The 17,248-nt window shown below is 44.5% G+C and overlaps 1 protein-coding gene across 1 annotated transcript; it reads right to left on the reverse strand.

Moving 5' to 3' along the window:
• Positions 1–291: 291 nt before the first annotated feature.
• SAP30 (Sin3A associated protein 30) lies at positions 292–7,616 on the reverse strand. The gene is made up of 4 exons (XM_060246530.1): positions 6,709–7,616; positions 4,495–4,617; positions 3,833–3,931; positions 292–609 (listed from the first exon to the last, which is right to left on the reverse strand). Exons 1-4 carry the CDS (start codon positions 7,060–7,062, stop codon positions 487–489), a joined length of 699 nt encoding a protein of 232 aa, XP_060102513.1. The 5' UTR covers positions 7,063–7,616; the 3' UTR covers positions 292–486.
• Positions 7,617–17,248: the final 9,632 nt, after the last annotated feature.

Consider the following 17,248-nt stretch of genomic DNA (forward strand, 5'->3'; position numbering starts at 1 on the left):
CAGAAGGTAAAGATAAGAACTCAAAAGTGTATTCAAAGTTCTTCTGTGCAAAGGCCTCTTGAAAAAAAAAATTCAAATGCCATCAGTAGTACTTGCAACTAAATTACTGGAAGACAAGTTAATTTGATTACGAAAGGTGCACTTGGTGCTATTGCATTTCCACAGCACTATCCAGATTAAATGTTTGAAAAACTTCACTTTCAGAGGATATTCCACATTTCAACTTATTCCAGGAAGTTAACAGACAGATTGAAAAGAACAGCCTTACACACATGCCAGACAGCAAACCCATGCAGGCACAGAAACATCAATAGTATTTATTTAAAATATCTTTTACCATGGAAATATCATTTTGGAGCAATCCTCCACCCCAACCCGGCAGCAATGAAAAATAACATTAGGATTTCCTCTCTCAATACCAGTTATAAAGAAAGCTTCAGTACATCCAAAACAGTCTTTAAGTCTGCAAGTCTCAAGTGTGCTTATTTAGTGGACAGCACTATCCATTTTTAGATCAGATTTGTTCTTGTCGTTCTTCACAGAGTAGATAAAATAGGTTAAGGTGTCCTTTTCATTCACTGGAATAGTCCGAAAATGACATCCAATTATCTGTGAAAAAAAAGTTCAAGAATGTTGAATGTTCCCTATATTACTCAGAGCATTTATAATTTATTTGCTGATACAGCTGGAACTAGTCTTAGTCCTTTAAAAAACCTTAGAAACAACACATTCTTCAAGCTGGTTTGCTGTTGTTCATCCAACATCTTTTTCCTAAAGGATCATAACACTTCATTATCACAGCCTTACACTATTTCATCCAGACTAAAACATCCCATAAATACCTAACTGCCCATGTTTTCCTAGGGATTCTGGAGTACTGAGAATCTATACACTATTTCTCTCAGTGTGGGCAGATCTGAGGATACCGACATCTGCGGATCAGGCCCACACAGAGAAAGGAGATTTTTCTCCAAATTTGTGATATTCTCTAGGTTTACCAAAAAATCTTAAAACTTGAAAAAAAATGTTTCAGGAGGTTTTAATGCCCCTCAAAGAAGTGTTGCCTGTGCATGTGCAGACAATGCACTTATGTACTCTCGGTGACAATGGGAGGGCAAAAGCCACAGCAGGCCTGAGCCTGGGAGCTGCAATGGGCTTGCTGATAGGAGCTGTGACAGTTGAGAGGACTCAGGAGTTGCAGTGGGCCTGGCACTGGAGGCCAGGAGCCATGCTGGGCTTGCTAGTATTGATTTGGGGTGGTGGAAGTCGCACTGGGTTCATCCATGGAGGCTGTGAGGGTGGGGATTGGGGGAGTCTCAGCAGGCCCAGCAGTGAGGGCCAGGAGCCATGCAAAGCTTGTCAGCATTTTTATACATAATGTGGCTGTTATGTTCTTGTTCAATACAGTTTACAGCTTGTTTATACATACTTCTTACTTAGCTATAGTCAATATTATTTACTGCACTGCAATGTTATTTACATTCTTGTTCCTTTGCAATCTTGTTTGTTTTCTGTATTGGAAAACTCCAATAAAATGTTAATTACCAAAGCTTGTCAGCATTGAGGTTGGGGGGGGGGATGGGAGCATGGTGGGCCGTGTGGTGGAGGCCAGGAGCTGTACTGGGCTCATTGGAAGCTGTAACTGGGGGGAGAAGCCACGGTATCTGCAAGGGTATCCCTTCCCCCTCTCAGCTTTCATTTACATTTAATTTAAAGTGGGAGCTGTGATGGGCCACTGGCAGTGACAATGGGGATGTTAAAGCTAAAAGGGGGAAGGGACCCCCCCACACACAAGTATTGCCAGCCCCACTTAAATTCTCTCCAGAGCACAAGGGGCAGGTGAGGTTGATGAAGGGAGGCCAGGAGAGTCAGTGCTGTCACTGGTGTGTGTTGGGGGGGGGAGGGCGGTGACCTGGAGAGTTTGTAGTGTGGCTGCTGGGAATGAGGAAGCTGCCAGAGGGTACCCAGAAGAGCTGGTCGTGTTGTTGCTGAGGGTGAGTTGCCAGGCGGGTGTCCAGGAGAGTTGGCAGCATCACTGAGGCAGTAACAAAGAGTGCTGAGGCAGGGGAGGCAGTAAGTTTAAAAGTAGGCACACAGAAGTAAGACAAAAAGTAAGAGGAAGAAAGAGAGGGGAAGAAGAGAGACTAAGAGAAGGTGGGGAGAAGGAAGGAAGCAAAGTGTGGAGGAATGAGATGACCACTCCCACAAGTTTTTTGCAGGTTATTTGTTATTTCCAATTACCCATTTCATTGCAAACGACATCTGAAAAGAAAATGGCTCTGAATCACTTCATCCAGCCGTGGCACAAACTCTGGGAAAGGAGCAGTGCTTTTCTGCCAGGTAAGACAGGTGTGTGGGTTAAGTATTAAAACTGTCTACCATCAAAATGAGCCTGGTTTAGAATATCCATCTTCTAACTGGGAAATCAATTGGGTTACAGCAAATTAGTGACATGTTATTTTTCTCTTTAGTTGCCCACTCTAGACAGAACACATCTGAAGCCTGTGTAACTAAAAGAACACTTATGAGTCACTAACATTTTAGAACTGAATTGTCAAAATTAAAAATTAACAAGTCACTGAAGCTCAGCAGCAATCACCTGACAGTTCATTAATAACATCAAGAAGAAACACTGATGTTTTAGGAAGACTATGCAACATTAAAACCAGCTCTCTTAACAGTGGGTTAGAAGGCAGTCAGACTATGGATCTCCAAACACTTGACCATCTGATTCTCTGCCAGGGTATCAGAGAATACAGCTTCTCCCTACTCCTCATTCCTAGCATCAGGAATATATGCATATATAAAATATGTATATGTAAACAAAATATGCATACAAAATATATATATTGATGAGCTCATTGCTATAACTTCTGAAAACTAATTCCAGACGTTTGATGGCACAAGCTCTATACAACATTATCATTTTCACTGTATGTTCCCAAGCACTACCATTCTGGAACTGAACAATCTTTGCTTTTACTAAGTATTTTTCATAAATCTAATTTCCCCTGTCTTAGCTGCCAGAACTCCCTGAGGATTCTTTTTTCCTGTAGTTTCACCAGATTTATAATGGATTCAAATATTCCTTTCCCTTAAGTGAGGAGGCTTCCATTAAAGGAATACTCCCTAGGTAGCAGAAGAAATTCCTAAGATCCACCCTTCACCTTTTATGACATGAGGCTGGCAACTAATCAGCCTCCAAATATATATGCACACCTACTAAGCTTGAAAACGTGAAAGCAATGTCACCCCAGAGTTGAAAACGACTGGTGCTTGCACAGGGGACTACCTTTACTTACCTTTTAACTAAGCTTGCAATTTTTAATGTTCTAATTGTATGCCTGCTAATGGTGAACAGCGAATCTGCTTTCTCTAGTTTTACATCAAACCAAGCTGACACTTCTATCCAAGATTTCTTCTCCAGTTCCTTACCATCACTTCAGATTCCACTGGCAAACGTGTGAAGTTAGTACTGCTTGGTGCAGAATCCAGCAATTGGTAGATACTTGCCACAAAATCTCATTTATCATTCTACTAATCAGTTAACCAGTTTGGTGAACCTTTTGCAGTTCTTCTAGTTAATTTGGATTATGTGCATCCTAAATACTTTCGTTTAATGTCAGTTTTGACTACTATTCTCAAATAGTTCCATAACTATAAGTACAAAAGCAAAACAACATGGCTACGGATATGGTCAGGAAGAAAACAGAAGTCTGCAAAGTTACAGTCAGCAAAGATTAAAAATAGACAGTCTTTAATATACAAAGGTGAAAGAACTACAGTTCAGAAATACACATTTATATTTAAGGAAGTTACAATCTGCACGTACTTCAACAAGCTGTGCTTTGTTAAGTCCTGGTCTAGTCTGTAACTTGAAGTGCCTTTTGTATCTTCTTAGTGTGTTTACTTGCAACTGATACAGGTCAACCTAGAAAGAAAACAACAGGATTCTTTAATCTGAACACTGGCATGCAAATTACCTCTACTGTAGGGATGCAGTTTGAAAACAACCTCTCTATTTTTTCCCTACATTGTCATATGTGCCATGTGATTCTGCTGCATTGTACTGAGAGCTTCTAGCACAAGACCAGCTTCTGCCACAAAAAGGTGGTTCTGAAACTCTCTCTCATCCAACAGAGTTGCAGCAGTGGTAGAAGATACCACATGAAGGCAGCTTCAAAAAGATCCCACATGAGAAACTGAACAAGTACCTCATTTCCAATATTATCTAAAACTATGCTCTTTAATGAAATATTGCCATCTACACTTGTTCCACACTCCTAAACAGTCTTTTTAAAAAAGGTAAGCCTAAGCATGAGCACTGCCATGAAAACCAACCCACACACATACAACAGTACGTGAGATTAAATAGTTAAAAAAAAAAAGCTTGAGCCACTAATTGTAACTCTAGGTGATTAACAAAGCATTGCTTTCAAGAGTCCTGTATAAGAAAGTTCTATATTTCCACAATTGCAAGAACTATCAGTCTACCTCTGGAGTATCAACATCTTGCACAGGCGAGTCCCCATCATCATCACTGCCTTTTCTCTTTCTTCTGTTTCGGACACTTTGGATTAAGTTTTTGTGAAAGTCACAAATATACAGATGCCTTGCCTAAAAGTTTAAAAAGACACATCAATTATATGCCACACAACCAGAGTAAAATTTCAATTTCTTTATTACACATGTGGTACCCAAACAACAGCAGCTTACAGCAAGTCAATCATTACCATGTCAACATCTTACTGTAGACCACATGATAAACACACTGTATCCAAGCCTATCAGTCAAAAATTGGTGCATTAAAAAAAGTTACTGCAGTGTGGCCAGCTTGCTTTACACTGACCAGCCAAGTGAAGAAGACTACAGCAGAAGAAGCCTTTTTAATATAGGTAGTCGGAAGAAGGGAAAGTGACAAAATGAAGTGTTCTGGTTTTAAAAATGTTTTTGTTGCTACTTGTTAAGATTTTCAATAAGATTTAAAATGTTCAAGGCTAAATCCTGGACATTACTCTGATTTCAAAAAGATGCTTCAAGGAATGTACCCATTTCTAGGGGCAAGGAGATACTCTTCATTTTCATATATAACTACTTTGGAATCTCAAACTATCCAGATAGAGCATTCAGATAATGGTCTTAAACATCTTCACAAGTCCCACAGATCAGGATTTGTATCAAGTGAGGCTTAAGACTGAACCTAGCATTGGAATCCTAACCACTGCAACGCCTAATCAAACTTACCAATAAACTCCAATGGTACTTACCATGAAATAGCCACAGGTCAGCCTGTAAATCCTGCATCTTTCCAAAAACTAGGATTCAAATATCACTACAAGCATGCAAGCGAAGCAATACAAACTGCAAACATTTTTCAAAAGCCAAACCTTCAGGATTGCCTGACAGCAGACAGCAAATTCAATGAATTTTCTTAGAAACCTCTATTTGCTGTTATATTTAACAACACACTTCAACTGCGTCAGTATACACAAAAAAAAAATCCACACATTGGTGCGCACTAACCGGAACGAACAAGTATTGGTGGAGCATTAGGGAGCCATAAGCCGACAGACATTTACTCCGCAGGTTAACGTGCTCCGACTTTAGGAATGTCTCTTTCACTAAATGGCTCCTCCCCCGCCTTCCTCTTCCATTTTATATTTGGACGGAAAGAGGATTGTGACCATCCTTGCACGTACCCACGGCTGCAGTTATTTCACTCGCAGGCAAGGGGGTTATAAAGAGCCTGATGGCTGCCAAGGGGAAGAAGACATAGTGGCAAAGTCGGACGTGCAACACTGCAGCACGAGGCGAACCAGCCAAGGACTGCCCTCCCCGGGGAAAACAAGAGCACTCCAAGAACCCGACACAGTTCTCAGAGAAAGCGAAACAGAAATGAGTGCGATCTCCCGCACAAGGAATCTAGGGAGCCCGAATTCTTACGCAAATAAGTTCCCATGGTCGCCCTTAAAGAAAACACCTTGGTGGGTTGCGAGGAGCAAGGGAGAGGAAGGGGAAACATCAAAATATGGAAGGGAGGATGGGGGGAAAGGAAGGACGAAGCCACTTCTACCCGGACTCACAAAGACCAGCAGCAGAAGCTGCTCCGCTGTTGCAACGTCAGCCATGCAGCCAACTGTTCCAAGGGCAAACAAAACGAGGAGGAGTGGGGGTTGAGAAGAAAGCCCGCGACACTGGCAGGCACCAGGAGGAATAAATCAAGCCCCCTGGCCTGGAATCTCTCAGCTACTTTGAGCGACCTAACCCTTTCTCACACAAGGACACATTCTCACATTTCAGAGAAAGAAACAACTCATCTCGGGGAGGGGGGGTAAGGAAAGGAAAGGGGGAGAACGAGGTGGAGGCAAAGAGGGCAACAGGACGGATGGAAAGCAATCCAAGCTCCCACGGAGCTCAGAAATCTAGCCAGATTTCCTCCGAAGTAAGAGGGCGCGAAGGAAGCCGGTGCAGCGTCGGGCTCCCACAGAAAAGACTTCTCCTCTCTCATTATTTCCCTGCCCCCGACTTGCTTTTGTTTCCTTCGCCGCCGCCCCACCCCCGAGAGAGTGCATGGCGGGAGCGGGGGGGGGGGAGATGCCCCCAACTACCTTGGCCTCGGGGTGGGGATGACACCCCCCTCCCCAAGCCTGAGCCAGCCACCCTGCAAGGAGCCCGCCGTCGCCAACTGCCCCACCGCGGTCAACTTACGCTCTTGTCCAGCTCGATCTTCACTTTCTTCTGCGAGATGCTCTTCTGGATCCTTTTGCTGAAGCTGGCGTTCCCCGCCGCCCGGCTGCACCTCTCGCCTTCCTCGCGCAGGCAGCACAGCTGGCCCGCGCCGGGGCCGCCAGCAGCAGCCGCCGCAGCCGCCGCCCCGGGGGGTCCCGCCGGGCCTGCGTCTGTTGCAGCCGCAGAGGCAGTGCCCAGCCCGGCCGGCGGCTGAGGCAGCGGAGGAGGAGGCGGCAGGACTTCGACGGCCGCCGCTGCGTTGGCCACCACGGCGGGGACGGCGGCGGCTTCCCCTCCACCGCGGGTGACTTCCTCGGGACCGAAGCCGTTCATCCCGCACGGCCGCTGCCTCGAAAGTAAAGTAACTCGGCAGGGCGGCGTTGCTGCCGCGACGCCGCCGCCTCCGTCTTCCCTTTTGTCCGGGCGACCCAGGCGGGGGCCCCGAGGGCCAAGCAGTGCAGTTCAGTCGCCGGCTTACAGCCGCACAGGCTGCTCCGAGGCTCTGCTTCAACGCCGGTGGGAAGGAGCACCAAAACGCCCGCTCCGCATTCCCGAAGTCCGGCTAGCCACTAGTCTTTCTCCTCCCACCTCCTTTCCGTACAAAAAAGGAGCCGAGAGCAGAGCCCGCAACGCCTGGCTGGACAAGGCTCAAAACTCCAGCTTGCCCCCGGCCAAGGCAGCGCGTGGCTCGCTCCGCTTCCCGCTCTGGTCATGTGCAAGACTTTTCAGCTGTTTTCTATCCGGCCGCTGCAGCCCAGCGATACCCGTAACAACCTGCCCCGCTGGGCTCGCTCTGGATCTACGTGTGTCTGTTTTTCTTTCTCCCTTCCCTTTCCTCCCTCCGTCCATGGGCGTTCACGGGAAAGGTAGTTCTGTCTAGCTCCCTGGCTCAAAGAAACGGTCCAGCCGCACACTACAAATCCCGAAATGCATCGCCACACGCAAATATTAAATTTATTTACAAAGCGGTGGCGGAGTGCAGCCTTGGCGCTGCACGCGCGCACGCACGGGCCATTTTACTAGCCGGGGTGAGATCGCACACGAGTCGGAAGATCGCCTTAGTGTCGGTGCAAAAAATAGCTTCCCTCGTGCAATACAAACACGCCATTACCGAGCCGCTCTACGCCAGCCGGTGTGTTAGGAGGCATGGCTCACCCACACGACAGGCGGGGCCACAAGTCCCCTCCTCTTCTCCCCACCCCCAACGGAGGCTCCAGGCAGCCGTTAGAATTTGAAATCTGCGTGCTTGGAGAAAGTTGACAATGGAGCAGCTGCCTCCTTGTGGGGCTGCAGACAGCTTTCTGAGCCAAGCCGCCGCAGTAACCTGCCTGGCTGCTGTCTTCACCGGTTTCTTAGCGCAGCCGCTCCACTCAGACTTTGCAGTTGCTGTCTATCAAGACACAGCAGAGCTGCCTGCACAGCCAGCCCCCACGCTTGGGTCAGCGCCAGCGACCATTGCTTTTTTGGCCCACAGCACGCAAGGGCGCATTCAGTGGGGCTCTTTGGCTGGCAACGTGTGAGAAAGGGACGTGACTTCCTTTCAGGCAGCATCACCCCAGCATCCTGAACACGTACTGAGAAAAACTCTGAAGAAGTGTGCATGCACACAAAAGCTTATACCCAGAATAAAACTGTGTTGGTCTAAAGGTCAAAGTTTGTTCTGGGGAAGAAAAAAAAAAGACGTCACGGATAACATCGGCTGCACACGTCTTAAATTTGCCACAAATTCACAGGGCAGATGGGGGGGGGGTGTCACGTGTAAAAGGAGTTTGCGATGAGTTTTTCACGCGTTGTGCGAAAACAGGGTATCCGGAATAAATAATTTTACTGTCGTGAACAGGGCACAGTCTTAGTGTGGCTTTAAAAAATACAGGGTTGTATGCCGAAGGAGAGAACGCCTGAATGGAGAGAAGGTGGGGGAAGGCGACTCATGACGAGACAATCCCGATGCATAACAATCTTGCAACTGAAAACTAGAAACCAAAACCACTTCAGTACTCGGTTGCATTATTAGAAATCAATGGTAGTACCCACTAAGACTGCCAGGAACATCGAGGCTCTATATCACATAAAGGATTAGGGTTGCCAGGTCTGTCTCAAGAAATACCTGGGGACTTTGGGATGGAGCCAGAAGACTTTGGGGGTGGAGCCGGGAGCAAGGGTGTGACAAGCACAATTGAACTCCAAAAGGAGTTCTGGCCATCACATTTAAAGGGACCAATGTTCCTTTTAAATGCTTTGCCTCCATTTGGAATAATAAACGATAGTGGCACTTTCTTTTAGGGCTCATAGAATTGGACACCCTGGTCCAATCTTTTTGAAACAGGGGAGGGGGTGTTGAGGAGAGGCACCAGATGCTATGATGAAAATTTGGTGCTTCTACTTCAAAAAAAGAGCCCTGTGGCGCAGAGTGGTAAAACTGCAGTACTGCAGTCTGAGTTCCCTGCTCACACCCTGAGTTAGATTCCTGTGGAAGCTGGGTTCAGGTAGCAGGCTCCAGGTTGACTCAGCCTTTCGTCCTTCTGAGGTCAGTAAAATGAGTACCCAGCTTGCTGGGGAAAATGTGTAGATGACTGGGGAAGGCAATGGCAAACCACCCCGTAAAAAGTCTGCTGTGAAAACATTGTGAAAGCAACGTCACCCCAGAGTCAGAAACGACTGGTGCTTGCACAGGGGACTACCTTTACCTTTTTACTTCAAAAAAAATCCCCCCACCCCCTGAGCCCCAGATACCCACAGATCAATTTCCCATTATAGTCTATGGGAATCAGTCTCCATAGGGAATAATGGAGTGCCCAGCAGACATTTCCCTACCCCACCCCACTGTCTGATGATCCTGAAATGGGAGGGGCCAAACCAGGAGATTCCCTGCCCCCATCTGGGGATTGGCAACCCTATAAAGGATACTTCACAAACATCACACCTTCCTATTTCTTTCATATTTTCTTTTGAGGCCATCTTTCCTTATTCTAAGACACCGAAAATCTGTACTGCAGAAGCCTTAAAAACTAATGCAGGAGCCTTGAAAGCTCCAATTCTTGCCATTTCCATTTGTGAGCTAAAGGGTGAAGCAGGCATCTAGCCCACCATTTAAACCCAGAAATGTATTTTGGAAAGCAGGCAGAGTTGATATAACTACAGCAAACTTCAAATCAAAACAACTGGTAGATAGCTCCCATCTAAGATCCCCCCCCCCCATCACAGTCCTATGCATGTTCATTCAATAGAAGTTCCACTACAAAACTTACTTTCAAATTGTGCATGAGATTACAGATGCAAATGAGAGAGGGAGGGATTACAAATAATCCTCACATTAATTGTGGAGGAATATCTGTTTCCTTCCAGGGGGACAATCTACAATGGGGGGCATTTAGGATTTAAGACAGTCCTTTCTTTTTGAAATGGTGTCTAGTGAATGAGTTTATTTTATACAGCTCACTCCACACTGGGGATTAAATATCAGAGTTCTCTCATAGACCTTTAAAAATGGGCGTAGAGCAAACAGGAATCAAAACCAACATTAAGGAATTAGCTGATTGCATTGAATGTACACCTGAGACCTGAGTGTATCACATGTATATATCTATATAAGTGGGGGACCAGGAAGAACTTGTGAGATATATTGCACTTCCCCCTTTATCCCCTTCTATTTCTCCTTGCCCTTTTCTGGCAGCCCCTATAACAGGGGTGGTCAACCTTGCTTAACATAAGAGCCACATAGAATAAATGTCAGATGTTTGAGAGCTGGAAGGAAGGGAGGGAGGAGAGGTGGAAAGAAAACAACTTTAAATTCAATTCATTTTTCAAGCTTGGCGAAGTGATTTAAAGAGAGAATTGCCTTCTCCAAGCTGGCCAACAGGGCAGTGGGGGCTTCAAGAGCCGTACAATATGTGTGAAAGAGCCACATGTGGCTCCAGAGGTGCAGTTTGGCCACCCCAGACCTATAACTTCTCCACTTTTCATTCTCTTCTTCCCATTAACCAGTCAGTTGACTCCCAACTTTAGCTCTCTACTCCCATCTTTAGCTTTTCCTGTTTCTCTCACTCTAGTAGTTTTTCCCAGGAAGGAGCTGTCCAAATGGCAGTGTCCACTGCTGGGCCGGGCCTGCCCCAAGTACTAAGTCCTCTGCCATTAGGAGACATGACAGGGGAGAACCAAACTGTTCTAGCCTCCAAGTCCACACCTGCCCCTCCCACCCACCCACCCACCCACCCACCCTTTGTTCTATAGAAACTAAGATTTTGAAAGCTCAATAATATTTTTGGGGTTACCAAGCAAATGCCAAAATGACAATTGAGAGTAGGTAGATGTTCTAGCCTCAGGCTTCCAAGGCTTACCCTGCAGATGGTCACTTGTCCAGTGTGGAATGCAGAAGCAAACAAAGCCTGAAACTGAACCTACAAGCAACGGCTGTGGGCCATTGGGCCAATTGATCCAGCAAAGCAGTCTTCCCAGACTTCAGCCTAAGCAGGCTGGGATGTAATTGGTCCCAGCTGCACTACAACTGCAGATGCTGAGTGCCTGCACATACCTCTGGCCAGGATCCTGCAAAGAACTACCACCACCAGAGCAGTGCTTTAGCTGGATTGTGTACAGCCGATATGGCGATTAGCCTCCTCTGTGCCACCTTGATCAGGGACCGCTGCTGCTGCTGCTGCTGTTCCTGCAAACTGAGAGAGGATTGTGAGGCACTACAGGCCCAGATTTGAGTTTTGCATGGCAGAGGCTTGGCAGCTGCCTTGGGCTGGTGGCAAGGTATCTCTTGCAGGCTCTGGCATGGTGGCCTCTGGTGCTGGTGGTTTAATATCAACGGAGGCCTCTGCAGTACTGTGACCTCCATGGACCCTTTGGTCGTCCTCAGCCCCCAACTTTGGCTCCTTAAGGTCCTCCATGAGGACTCCGAGAATCACTGAGCTGCTTGGAGGGGGTCATGACAGTAGGCATTATTTTCTCAAAACTAAAGTAATTCTTTCTATTTTGGGTAGTTTTAATTCCCCCAACTTCGTTATTAGTATTATTTCAGATTTTTCTGCAAACCTGGGCCTTCATTCAGATTTGTAGAGAAACACATCTTCGCTGTCCATTTTGATCCACGCTTATGATACATTTTGGATTTAGACATACATTTGAATGACTATTTTACGTTCTAATTTTTATCTGTTACGGACCTATTTTGTTACCTCCAATCCTCCCAGAGCCTTCTCCTTATTAAACCTTCCCTTCAAGCTGTCTGTTAAACTGTAACATGGGGCTAGTCTGTTTCTGTTGTAGTTCCAGCATTATAGACCACCCCCAAAAGTCCCTAGGTTGTCCACCTTCCATAATAAATATGCCATTACTCTTAGGTGGGCATTCCCACCTAAGGGTATTGATGGAACTCTGTGTCTAGAGCAGTGATGCTCTGTATTCTTGGTGTTTGGGGGAGGCAACAGTGGGAGGGCTTCTAGTGTCCTGGCCCCACTGATGGACCTCCTGATGGCGCCTGGCTTTTTGGCCACTGTGTGACAGAGGTTGGAGTGGATGGGCCATTGGTCTGATCCAACATGGCTTCTCTTATGTTCTTATTTCAAGTGCTGAAACAGGTGCAGGAAGGGAAAAAAGCTCCTGGTTCTAATTAGAACTGGGCACTCACAACAGCTAGAATGTTGGACTATGAGTGGGAAGACCTGGTTCAAACTCCAAATCTTCCAGAAAGCCTCTCAGTTGAACCTACCGCACAGGGTTATTGGGAGGATAAAATGGAGGGGGGAGGCGTAATTGGAAGAAGGGTGAGAAAAATGAATGAATTCCATCTTCTCTATTATGGCAAATTAAGTGATTCTCACAAACTCAACTGACAGATTACACATTCAACACAGAAATTAAACCATAAGCAACTAGATAATTAAGTATATACAGCACAAGCCAGGGGTGGCCAAACTGTAGCTTGGGAGCCACATGTGGCTCTTTCACATATGCTGTGAGGCTCTTGAAGCCCCCACCAGCCTGTCGGCTGGCTTGGAGAAGACATTTTCCTCTTTAAATTACTTCGCCAAGCCAAGCCAGCCAGTGGCTTGGAGAATACATTTAAAGTTGCTTTCTTTCTCAAACATTTGATGTTCATGTCTTGAGGCTCTCAAACATCTGATGTTTATTCTATGTAGCTCTTATGTTAAGCAAGTTTGGCCACCCCTTGTACAAGCTGAACACTTGTACAAAATATGTCCCTGGAAGAGCTTTGTGCTCTATAGTAACAACACTCTGGTGATCTCTGGCCTGAGGGAGGTCTGGTTATCCTTGGCCAGGGCCTTCTCAGTTCTGGCCCTGACCAGGTGGAACTTTCTGCCAGATGACATCAAGGCCCTGCATGCAGAGATATTCTGCCAGGCTTTTAGTTAAGGGAACAGCAGTTTTCTATTCAGCTGTACCTCCTTTCCCCCCCTCCCCCCAGACGCTTTGTAAGTTTTCTTCCCTCCACCCCAGCAGGATGCCCTTGTAATCTAGGATTTTAAAAGAGCATACAGGGTGCATCTGATTTTTATATTGGGTTAATTTTTGTGTTGGTGATTTTATGTATTTTTATGCATTTTAACCACATGGTGCATTGCCCAGAGCCTGGCATGAACTGGGACTGGGTGATTCATTATGTACTACTACTACTAATAATAATAATAATAATATAGAATAACTTAAAGTCCTTCTGACTTCATTCAGCTTGATCAAATTCTGGCTTGTAGCATTCTGTTCCTGGTTTACAGAATTAAAAATGGTATGAAGGGACAAGGAAATATTATACTAGAGTTATTACATAGTGAAAGAGCCCCTTTATATAACATGGTGGAGTGCCATATTTTTCTAGCTCCCTTCTATGCTTAACCACAGCTAGGTATGTACTGGGTCTTAGACTGCATCTTGATAAATGTAAATCTTTTTTTTAAATTGTGAAGTTTCAAATTTCAGATAAAACTACATATGTGCAGTCTCTTTCACAGGCTTACTTGGAAGCAAATCAACAAGGTTTAATTATAGATAGGTAACTGAACATAAGACTGTAGCCTTAAGAACCCTACAAGGGAGAGTAAGAAATAGACTTTATAGATATAAAAATTATCCTTTGGATGTATTCCACAGCAAAGTTACTATGACAGACTACATACTATTTTGAGTTTACAAGCCCTAGAGCTTTAAAAAACAAAACAAGAACCACTTTCCTATTTAGCAAGTAACTTCTGTAAATGACCATGAAGTTAACCACCAAACTGACATTTTTTGTGCTTGTCATTGTGGTATGCTGCAGTGAACAAAAATCTGTTTAGTATTCAAACCTTGTATTTCTGATGAACACTTGACATCTTTTCTAACCTTGTGCTCTATCAACAGCTGTTAAGTATGGCAGCTCAACTTTCAGTGGCTGTGTTCTCCTGATTACCAGCTGCTGGGGACATTAGGCCTGACAGAATACAATTTTTAAAAACCTACCTTTATTTTTAACACTATCAGTTTAGTGGGACAAATAACAGTGCAATACACTTTCTTGGGAGTAAGCACCATTGAGTTGACCTAAGTAGGATTCCACACAGATCTGCTTAAGAGCCCTTAGTGTCTGAAGGGTATCCTACCCAAATGTGGGCATGCACACCAAAGCTTACATTCTGAATAAAACTTTGTTGGTCTTAAAGGTGCTACTGGACTCCTATTACCCAAATGTGTGTTATCTTTCCATGTAAGGAAGTTGCAACTGAAGTAGTTAGTAAGAAGACTGGAGTTCACCATGACATAGGGAGGTGGCTGGAGTTCACTATGACATAGCGAGGTGTCAGTTTTCAATCTGTATTTCCCAGAATACTATTTTGATAGACTGCTTGTTCTCACAAACTGAAAGAGCCAGTTTGCTTCCTTTTGAACCTTGAAATGGAATTTCTAGTATACTACTACCCATTTTTGTTCTTAACTCTCCTAAAAATAGTTGCCAATCCTTCACACTCGTTACTGCAGAAGCAGCTTAAATGCTTCTTCTTCTTTAAAAACCTTTTATTTAACTTTATTTATTTTGTGTGATGTCATCTTGCTCTTTTTAGGCTGTTTTGGACTGGATAGACAAAACTGGACCACAGATGAGGTCTCTTTGTAAACTACTTTTCACATACCAAGTTTTAAAGGGAGTACATTCACATTCATCTGAGCAGATACATTCCTGAAAACTGAGATCAAAAGTCAATTGCAGTTGAGTTGTCAACTTTTAAAAAATATACCAGTCTGCTTTGATACTGCACAGCAATGACCTGGTCAGCTTTATGGAAACAGCCAAAATGTCTTTTTCAGGACCGCCCCTTGCAACAGACCTGAGAAACTGTTTGCTGAAACCTGCTGTCTTGTGATCTTCTCTTCCTACAGTAGCCTTTGGTGTGAAATGTGTCACTACTGCAACTTCAGTTGGAATGAAAGATGTGTAGCGATAATGTCCTAATTCTTTTTCTTTTTGGTATTTTTGTATTTATATGGGCATGTGTGAGTCATTATGACCTCTGGTGACTGACCCTGACTGGGGGCATGGAGGATATTCAGAGAGGTGGCTGAATAAAGCCTGCCCCTGACTCCTGGCATTCCAAGGAGGTCTCCCTTCCAAGTACTTGCCAGAGTCAACCCTGCTTAGCTTCTGATATGTGATGAGGCTGGGCTTGCCTGGACTACCCAGGTCAGGATGATGTCCTAATTCTTGTTTCATAAATTAAATGGATATTCTCTGAACAAACATGGATTATGTTTCCTTGACCTGCAGAAATGCGTCTGTGCTGCTGCATTTCCGGCTGGTGGGCCATAAAAATACATGCCAGAAGAACTGTCCTATTGTGTGGAGACTATTCATGCCAGCATCAATTTGCATGCCTCTGTTTGGCAAGCCAGGTGTATACATTGAGACCATCTGTGCAGGCCAAATAATTGCATGATAATTTATCATGATTTATTTCCAGCCTGCAAAATACATCTAGAGCTAAGTAGCAGCATGGGTGTGGATGGAAGAAAAGGAAAAAACAACATGGTATAGTGGTTAGAATGTTGGAATCTGGGAGCCCCAGGCTCATATTTCTGCTTGCACTGGTCACTCTCAACTGAACTTACCTCGCAGGTAGTTGTGAGGACATGGTAGGAGATAATAGTATATACTGCCCTCAGCTCATTGGAGAAAGGGTGGGTTTAAATATCCTAATAGGAAACAAGGCAGATTTGAAATGTTGCAAAACACTGGGTATCAGACAGGCAGTCTGGAAACTTCTTATACAGTTTTAGATATTTATCTGTCTAGTTATAAAAACATAAAGGTCTTCAGAACTGAAACTGCTATGCCAGCTAACATAATTGTATTATAGCAGCACTCATTTTCTAGATAGAAATGGTGTGCCTGTAAGGGGACCTCTGATTCCATAACATTCATAGCATTGTAACTGTTTAGCAATTCCAAGTGCTTTGGGGGGATTTTAAAGGCACAGAGTATGAGCTGGTCATCCTTGACTGACCTTTTTGCTATACATCGCATAAAAACGTAATTGTACACATTCTTTCAGAAGATCTGCTTCCCAATCCTTAAAATAATGCCTTTATCTGCCTGCAGAGGGGGAGTCTTATGTACACTATTCAGGGCAGAAATGGTTCTGTTTGCAAAGACAGTTGCCTGGAGACATTCAAGAGCCCAGCAGAAACCATCAGGCATGAAAGAAAAACAGGAGGGAAACATGAAAAATAACATATAACAAATGGCCAATATACACAATGTACGCAGTTTCCATGTCAAAAAAATCAGAAAAGTTCAGCTAAATATGGGCACAGCAATCTTTAAAAGCAGAGCAGTTCCAGTTGCTAATATTCAGGAAGCATTAATATATGAATGATATTCATTGTCTGTTCTGTTTTTATGTTTATTACATGTTCAGTGGCTGCCTTATGTAATATCTAGAGTTGATTGTCTTTCTGTAGAAGACACACAGAAAAACCTTAGGCTGTTTGCTTTCATGTCAAATAATAACAAAACATTTTATTGACACAGGTCCCAATAGTGTGAATAGTAAATCTTTAAATTTGCAAGTTCCACAAGGATCACTTCCAAGAAAAGCTTGAGAATTTTTCTCTCAGCTTACACCAGAAAAAGAGACCATAGCTAAGAATGATCAGCAGTCCTAAAGGTGCCACTCCAATTTGGGAAATTTCTGACAACTTGGGGTAGAGACTGGGAGAGGTTGGGTTTGAGGAGGAAAGGGACCTTAGTGGGATATAATGGCATAGAGTCCACTCTCCAAAATAGCCATTTACAAGAAGAGTCCTACTGGATTAGACCAGTGGTCCACTTAATCCAGCATCCTGTCTCACACAGTGTCTAATGTCTTATTTTGGAGGGCCACAACAAGACATAGAAGCCAAGGCCTCCCCTGTTATCAGAATGCAGAACACAGCCCCATTACTGAGCTGACTGATTCTCCTTCTCTCCACCACTCACTTGTTGAACTCCCTCCGCCTACATTTAAAGCATAATTCAGTCAGTATTGTT

This window comes from Heteronotia binoei, chromosome 9, assembly GCF_032191835.1.
Source record: "Heteronotia binoei isolate CCM8104 ecotype False Entrance Well chromosome 9, APGP_CSIRO_Hbin_v1, whole genome shotgun sequence".
Classification (NCBI taxonomy): domain Eukaryota; kingdom Metazoa; phylum Chordata; class Lepidosauria; order Squamata; family Gekkonidae; genus Heteronotia; species Heteronotia binoei.